Source organism: Pseudophryne corroboree, chromosome 6 (assembly GCF_028390025.1).
Source record: "Pseudophryne corroboree isolate aPseCor3 chromosome 6, aPseCor3.hap2, whole genome shotgun sequence".
NCBI lineage: Eukaryota > Metazoa > Chordata > Amphibia > Anura > Myobatrachidae > Pseudophryne > Pseudophryne corroboree.
In genome coordinates, this window is record NC_086449.1 from 765,496,967 (window position 1) to 765,506,165 (window position 9,199).

A 9,199-nucleotide genomic window follows, 5' to 3' on the forward strand; every position below is an offset into this window, starting at 1 on the left:
GATTCTTTATCTGGCTGCAAAATTCTTTGAGAGCGACCGCTGGACGTCACGTCTCTACAGCCAGTTATTTCTTCCAGAGATCTCCATCCCTCCCCGCCGCCGTGTGGACGTGGGCATTGCAGGACGGTTAGTCGGGGACGCCCGACTCTCGCCCAGCCCACTGGAGAGGTAAATACCTTCTACCCATTATATCCAACTTCTGCAAGCACACAGACCATTTGGAACTTTCTGTGCTCATTTACTGGCAATCAATTTATGTTATGGCTATCTAGCCTATGGATAACGGACACTTGCCAATATTGGGTCCTGAATCTTCATATAACGCCCTCACAGAGTTTATTTTATTCCTGAGTTTTTAAGGTGTGTTTTATTCCATGTGATCGGTTCATACATGTTCATTTATTGGTTTTTTAATCATATTAATCATATTAAATATTGTTAATTTTTCACATGTTGGCTCTCTTTATACACATCATCTCCTGACACACAGCGCAGCCGTTTTTTCTTTGTTATGCTGGTGGACCTGCCATGGCTGAGGGCAAGGAAGGACTGGGAGTTCCAGTCTGAAAGGTCAGACATTTTAGGGAAGGGGGGAGGGAGGAGGGCTGAGGCAATTTAATTTAAGTTTTGTTTTTTGTGGTGGACCATTTTTATTTCCTGTGTGGGGCAATGTGTTTCTTTCACTACTTCCCGTGCAGTGAGGCCACGCCCCCTTTTTGTTACACCACGCCTCTTCTTTCAGGCTAATGTCCCACCCAGGTTGTTCATAAAAGCTTTTCAGCTTTCAAAGTAGATCGCCAACTCCAAAAGTCTGGCCACTCCTGTACTAGCTATTACAGTGCACACACTGGCCCCTCTACAGATCACAGACCACATTAAAACACCGCAGTACATACAGTTGAAGGCAGACATTCAGTATAACCTAATGCTGGGTACACACTGGCAGATACATTGGCAAATCAATTGAATGGCCAATATATCTTTTGCTGATCTGCAGGAGTGTACAAGCAATATCTCTGAAGTACGTCTTTAGATATATTGCATCTGCTGTACAGCACAGCTGATGGCCAATATATCTGCAGATATATTGGTGCATCTTTCTGTGTGTATGAACAACCACTTTTGGCAGATATATCTGCAGATCGATTGAACTGCAGATACTGTATATCTGCCAGTGTGTTCCCAGTTTAAGACTAATGCTGGGTACACACTGGCCAATAGATCGGCCGTTCTATTGACTGGCCAATATATCGCGGGCCCGTCAGCCAGTGTGTACCAATGATATGTCTGTGAAGCCGCCGTTCACAGACATATTGCATCGGCCCTGCAGCACACATGATGACCAATATATCTACCGATATATATTGGTGCATCGCTTTGTGTGTACGGGTGGTCAGCCGACCGCCCGTACACATGCTGCAGCAGACAGCGGTGATTGACGGCTGAACTGGGCGGGCGCAAGTAAATGCCCGCCCAGTTCGTGACGTCAGTCACGACGGATCAGGCAGTGTGTATGCACAACACACTGCCCGATCCGGCTATAGATATATCTGCAGATCCACTGATCTGCCAATATATCTGTCAGTGTGTACCCAGCATTACTGTAACTCTCAGATGAAAAAAAACTATAGCATTTTTATTTCCTGATTTTTGCGGTTATTTCTACAGCTTTTAAAGCATGACTTTCCAAGTAATTGTTGCGGTCTTGTTGCCAGGAGCATTAATAAGGGTGTGTTATCTTTAATATGAATGACATTACGCTACTTTCTTGCTGATCACCATGGAGACACACTTGTATACAGAGCATTTAATGGGATCTAATTTTGTCCAATTAGTAACAGAAACACAAGCGTCCAATCCTGTGACGCCCATAACAGGATAAAACAGAATATCTCAGGGTGATGTCATATGGAAATATAGTGTATTGGGCATATTTGCAGAGATTGGGGTCCCCTGGCGACAGGCTGGAAGCTTTATGAACAAAATGCCCATGCATGTATTTTCTAGACACAGACATATTTGTGGAGCTAGTGATATCACCAACAACATTTGTATTTCGGTTTTAGATACATATATGGCATTAAAATTTCTACGTAGCTGGTACCATGTACAATCCAGGTAAAACAGACTGCGGCATATTTCTTTTCTTTTAGAATTTTGCCTTGTGTTGTCATGACTGCTTTCAATCAAGGCTATATAAAGTCTAGTTGGGTGTGGCTCATAAGCCAGCCCTTGTCTAGATGTACCTTAGATGTACCTGGGAGGACAGTGCATTTCACTATAACTTACTTACATATAGGCTAGTGCAGAGGTTCCCAAACTGTGTGCCGTGGCTCCCTGGGGTGCCTCGGGACACTTGCAGGGGTGCCCTGGGTTGGTGGTCCAGGACCAATTCAACTTATACATGGTCAAAATAATAGGCAATACCAGTGCTGGTGGCTGCCAGTCATAAAATATGTGGCCAAACAGAAGCAAATCTTGTCCCTCACCACACAACTGACCCTAAGGATGACATATAAACGCGATCTACTTAATGTAATATTTCTTTCAAAATTTCTCAATAAGAAATTTTTGGCCTAGGGGTGCCATGAAAAAAATTCTGATATTCTAGGGCGCCGTGATTCAAAAAAGTTTTGAAACCACTGGGCTAGTGCGTTGACTTGAGAGATCAGGGTTCCCTTTACGAAGGGCTGCAAGCTTAAATGTTTTGATCAAATTGTGGAAACAGGGCCTAATTCAGACCTGATCACAGCAGCAAACTTGTTAGCAGATGGGCAAAACCATATGCACTGCAGGGGAGGCAGATATAACATGTGCAGAGAGAGTTAGATTTGGGTGGGTTATTTAGTTTCTATGCAGGGTTAATACTGGCTGCTTTATTGTTACACTGCAATTTAGATGTTTGAACACTCCCCACCCAAATCTAACTCTCTATGCACATGTTATATCTGCCCCCCTGCACTGCACGTAGGGGTCATTCTGGCCTAATCGCACGCTGCAGTTCATCGCAGCGCAGCGTTTAGGTCAGAAGTGCACATGCGCCACAGTTCCCCGGCGCATGGCTGACAGTGGCATTAAGTTGCTGTTTAGGGGGCGTGGCCGGACCGTGCCGGGCCGCAGTGGCTGCGTGATGTCACAGGCAGACGCTGCTACCCGGGCAGCGACGAGTTGCTGCCGGCCAGCGCGCAGGAGCTGCGCTGGCCGGGAGCTACTCCTGAAGTACAAAAGTACAAAAATGCTTTTGTACTTCTGCGGTGGTAGGGGAGGGGTGAGCGCGGGCCAGACTAGCCCTGTGCTGGGCATCCCCCCGTATGTCAGGGCTACACCCAGATTTGCATGGGTTCCTGGATGACAGGTGCAAACGGTCGACAGGTTCAAATGGTCAACACTCATATGGTCGACCACAATTATTTTTATTTTTTTTATAATTTTTAAAACTTTTTAATCATTTTTCATCCACGTGCATTACGACCGGGAACAGTTACCTTGCCCAAAGTAAGGCGATTGATGCGGGCCCGCGAGGGTACACATTTCCACTAAATTTTACTTACATATGGTTAAACATACAAAATGACACACACAAAAAAAAAACCCAGCAAAAAACTTGTGTCGACCATTTTGTTTCCATGTCAACCTTTTCACTGTCGACCTTTTGTACCTGTAAATCTTTTGTAGTGTCTACCTATTTCGTGTTGACCTTTTGATCCTGTTTTCCCAATGACCCAATCAACCTACTGCATGTCGACCATATGTGGTCGACCTATTGACTGTTGACCCCAATGATCCACCCCCGATTTGCAGTGCTAGTGATAGCGCCAAAAACAACTAACTTAACAACTTACTGTGGATGAAATATCTCCATTAGACATCCGGGCTTCGCTCAGGCGTCTCTCCTGTTCCAGCTCTTCATCGGCTTGGGTCATGGCACCAGACAGCCAGGTATCTACATCCACCCCAATCTGCCGCAACAACTTCACCCGTGCATCAGCTTTTACCTTGCTGACCTAATACACAAAAATCAATAATGTAAATAAACCCAGAGCAGCAAAGGGTAAATCCGTAAAGCACTTGAACCCTCTAAATAAATTGTCACATTGGCCCTCATTCCGAGTTGTTCGCTCGCAAGCTGCTTTTAGCAGCTTTGCACACGCTAAGCCGCCGCCTACTGGGAGTGAATCTTAGCTTATCAAAATTGCGACCGAAAGATTCGCAATATTGCGAAAAGACTTCTCTGTGCAGTTTCTGAGTAGCTCGAGACTTAGTCTTCCAGTGCGATCAGTTCAGTGCTTGTCGTTCCTGGTTTGACGTCACAAACACACCCAGCGTTCGCCCAGACACTCCTCCGTTTCTCCAGCCACTCTCGCGTTTTTCCCAGAAACGGTAGCGTTTTTTCAAACACTCCCATAAAACGGCCTGTTTCCGCCCAGAAACACCCACTTCCTGTCAATCACATTACGATCACCAGAACGAAGAAAAAGCCTCGTAATGACGTGAGTAAAATACCAAACTTCTTAGCAAATTTACTTGGCGCAGTCGCACTGCGGACATTGCGCATGCGCATTAGCGACTAATCGCTCCGTTGCGAGAAAAAAATAACGAGCGAACAACTCGGAATGACCCCCATTGTTCGTGCTCTGTTAGTCTGCACTTTTGTAGGGTCGTAAAGGAACCGCAGTGTGTCTACGCGAGTCTGTTTAAGTGTCCGTGTGAGTTTGTGGCAGATAATAAATGTAAAAAGGTTAGTTAAGTACAGACCAAAAAATGTTTTTGTGGAAATGCAAATAACATACGACTATATTCTATCACACTGTTTGGTGTAACTATATCTTTTATACGGTCATTATAATAAAGCAGACACTGGGAGTAATTCAGAGTTGATCGCAGCAGCAAATCTGTTAGCAGATGGGCAAAACCATGTGCAGTGCAGGGGGGGGGGGATATAACATTTGCAGAGAGAGTTAGATTTGGGTGGGATATTTTGTTTCTGTGCAGGGTAAATACTGGCTGCTTTATTTTTACACTGCAATTTAGATTTCAGTTTGAACACACCACACCCAAATCTAACTCTCTCTGCACATGTTATATCTGCCCCCCTTCCCTGCAGTACACATGGTTTTGCCCAACTGCTAACAAATTTGCTGCTGCGATCAACTTTGAATTACCTCCACAGGGTAAGTCACATGAGTGGCTGAGAAGTCTTGTACAGTATATGTGCACATACCTCAGCCTTCCGCACACTTTCCTTTACTTCCTCTATCTTTAGGTCCATACTGGGGATCTCCTTTTCTGGTGCATTCTTTTGCCTGATTTCCAGCCTTTGCAGGATCTATAGAAATAAAAGTTACTGTGGTATGCATAAACCTAAGCATCTTTCTGTTCTGTCATGCACACGCTCATCACACAGTATATATACTAGCGCTTGTCCGCAGCTTCGCTCGCATGGATGTCTGTTACTGCTCAGAGGAACTAATTTTAGAAATATAGTAACGGCATCTAATATTGTGATGTACATTTTATATTGAACACACTGATCACAAAATGTCTTTGTTTACAGTATTTCCAATTTTTCCTTCAGAGATTAACACAAAAAGACTCTTGAGGCGGTATGCGGTAGCATACCGATCGTCGGAATCCCGACGGTCAAATACAGATGCCGGGATCCTGATGGGAGTACCATACCACCGCCGGTATACCGGCGATGTAGGCGATTCCCCCTCTATGGGTGTCCACGACAACCCATAGAGGGAGAATAGAAACTATGGCGAGCAAAGTTCACCACGAGCCCCCAAGGGGCTCAGCTGCGCTCACCCCCCCTGCCATGATTCCACCGCTCGGGATGCAGTTGTCGGTATACTGATATTCGGCATCCCGAGTGGCGGAAAAGTATACCGAACCCATTGAGGCTACTAACTCAGGAGCAAGCTACGTAAAGCTGCCCATGGGAGAAGCAGCTGGTGTAGAGACCTACTGTATACCTGCAGCCCCAAGCATTTTTCGGGGGACGCTATATATGAAAAATATACAAAAAACAAGAATGCCTCCTAGTGGAATAACGTGGTATTCCACACCATGTGCGTGATTAAAGCTATAAGTGAACCATTACCCCTGAGGTAGTCCTAAGGAGAGGACATAGCTCCATCCGGACGAAACGCGTTGGGTACTATTTGGCATGCAGATGTTCAGATAAGCAGTTTTACCTTTCTCTAATGTACGGGCATTCATTTAAATAATGGTGCTCTACTTTTGTTAATAGTTTTACACTATGTATGTTTGTTTTTATGTGCCCTGGATCTCATTAAAACCTATGAAAAAGAATCCGTGACCTTATGAGGATCTTCTTAAAGACATGAGATAAGCATAATAACTTTTGACACAGGGTATGGGTTCACTTATAGCTTCAATCATGCACTTGGTGTCGAATACCACGTTGTTGCACTAGAAGGCGCTCTTGTTTTTTTGTATATTTTTCAGATTTGAAGGAGTTGGTGGCCTTACTAACAAGGAGCTTTTGCGGTCTTTTATGTTTGGATTATCCTAGGCACTAAGCACGGATCATTGATCACGTACAAAGGGGACATTATTTTACACTTTATTTTAACACGTATTGTTGTTTTATACTGTCATCTCACTGGTTTAGCACTGAAAGTATTTACACGTTTTATATATATATATATATATATATTGTCGAAGTCGAAAAATATTGCAGTACACACATCACGGACAAACTACACACAGATGGCCTCCGTGCGTGTACTTGTTCTGCCGTGCGTGCGCATATTTGCAATTTGCGCATGGTCGCTCCCGCGGTCCTGCGCATTAGCTCGTGATATGAGTATTTACGGTAGAGTTTGTGAACGCATGGAAAAGCTATCAAAACACATTACATATTTAATCCAAATAGTGCACAATGTACACATAGTCTTCCTGCACCACACCAGCAAGTTACAACAGTTTAAATGGTATCAAAACAAAGGGATTAACCTTTACAGGATAGGAGGGGACAGAACAAGCTTATAAGGTGGTGTTTGGTATCCAGCTGTAGGGTATTTTAAGGGAAATATTCCGGTGTTGGTTTGCAGAAGATCACACGTTCCTGCAAATAGTTATGCACAGGAGCAGAATATAAATATAAACTGTATTTACTGTACATTTAGTATGCGGTGGGAACCCAGAGGAGACCACCCACAAGTGCATTTGGAACAGACATCACCCACCTATTCAAACCAACCTATGACCTCTCCTGTACTGTAAATGACCATCCCTGTGTCCAATGGACAAAGAGATTACAGTATCAATTGTGTTAGGTTTTGGAAGATTGTATAAAGAGCCAGCTGCATGCCTGGTCACACACAGACTCTAAAGGTTATCTATCCAGATGACTGAGGACCAGACTGGGTAGCGCAGGCGAGAAAACCAAACACGTATGTACCATTGACTGTAGCCATTATTCTATTGTATTGTATTGTTTATATTGTTACCCCCTGCAATTAAAGAACCGTTGGTGGGTTAGACCCCAACCTAGTTTTGAATTACAATTGGTGTTGTGTTCCATTTCCTTGCTAAGGTTTAAAGTGTATTTACAGCCACTCGGGCTGCTGCATTGTGCTAATAGCGTATAGGCCTGTGTACACAAACTGTGTAGTCCCTACGCCCTTTCGGCGTACATACGCAGAGTGCGTACACTGTGCGACCTTGTGTACGTAAGGTTTGTAAATAATATAAAGGTGAAAGGTTAATTACTGCGGCCGCAGCGGCTCAATATTAAAGTGTATCAAGTGTGTTTAAGGTTTATGCTTTTTAGTCCTGTATGTAAATCAGCATTTACAATATATATATATATATATATATATATATATATATATATATATATATATATATATATATAAATGTCCAGGTAGGCAGCACACACAGTCAGAGATTACAATGGTCCGGTGCCTTCCGTAGGGGTCCCACATGCAGGGTACTCCAAATATATATTCACAGTCGGCGGCACTCGTAAATTATCAGGCAAAGACAGGGATGTGCACATCCCTGTCTTTGCCTGATAATTTACGAGTGCCGCCGACTGTGAATATATATATATATATATATATATATATATATATATATATATATATACACACACACACACACACACACACACACACACATACACACTGCTCAAAAAAATAAAGGGAACACTTGAAAAACACAAGTCAATCACATTTCTGTGAAATCAAACTGTCCACTTAGTAAGCAACACTGATTGACAATCAATTTCACATGCTGTTGTGCAAATGGAATAGACAACAGGTGGAAATTATAAGCAATTAGCAAGACACCCCCAATAAAGGAGTTGTTCTGCAGGTGGTGACCACAGACCACTTCTCAGCTCCTATGCTTTCTGGCTGATTTTTTGGTCACTTTTGAAAGCTGGGGGTGCTTTCACTCTAGTGGTAGCATGAGATGGAGTCTACAACCCACACAAGTGGCTCAAGTAGTGCAGCTCATCCAGGATGGCACATCAATGCGAGCTGTGGCAAGAAGGTTTGCTGTGTCTGTCAGCGTAGTGTCCAGAGCATGGAGGCGCTACCAGGACACAGGCCAGTACATCAGGAGATGTGGAGGAGGCTGTAGGAGGGCAACAACCCAGCAGCAGGACTGCTACCTCCGCCTTTGTGCAAGGAGAAACAGGAGGAACACTGCCAGAGCCCTGCAAAATGGCCTCCAGCAAGCCACAAATATGCATGTGTCTACTCAAACGACCAGAAACAGACTCCATGAGGGTGGTATGAGGGCCCGACGTCCACAGGTGGGGGTTGTGCTTACAGCCCAACACCATGCAGTACGTTTGGCATTTGCCAGAGAACACCAAGATTGGCAAATTCGCCACTGGCGCCCTGTGCTCTTCACAGATGAAAGCAGGTTCTCACTGAGCACATGTGACAGACGAGTCTGGAGACGCCGAGGAGAACGTTCTGCAGCCTGCAACATCCTCCAGCATGACCGGTTTGGCAGTGGGTCAGTAATGGTGTGGGGTGGCATTTCTTTGGGGGGCCGCACAGCCCTCCATGTGCTTGCCAGAGGTAGCCTGACTGCCATTTGGTACCGAGATGAGATCCTCAGACCCCTTGTGAGACCATATGCTAGTGCGGTTGGCCCTGGGTTCCTCCTAATGCAAGACAATGCTAGACCTCTTGTGGCTGGAGTGTGTCAGCAG

At 44.6% G+C, this 9,199-nt stretch overlaps 1 protein-coding gene across 1 annotated transcript in view; it reads right to left on the bottom strand.

Annotated features, from left to right (window-relative positions):
• The window catches only part of FCHSD1 (FCH and double SH3 domains 1), a 190,170-nt gene that overhangs the window by 36,025 nt on the left and 144,946 nt on the right, over window positions 1-9,199 (bottom strand). Inside the window, exons 12-13 of the mRNA XM_063928610.1 lie at window positions 5,222-5,326; window positions 3,843-4,004 (exon numbers count right to left, since the gene is read on the bottom strand). Of these exons, the coding sequence (XP_063784680.1) occupies window positions 3,843-4,004; window positions 5,222-5,326 (267 nt within the window). The remainder of the gene's footprint in view (window positions 1-3,842; window positions 4,005-5,221; window positions 5,327-9,199) is intronic.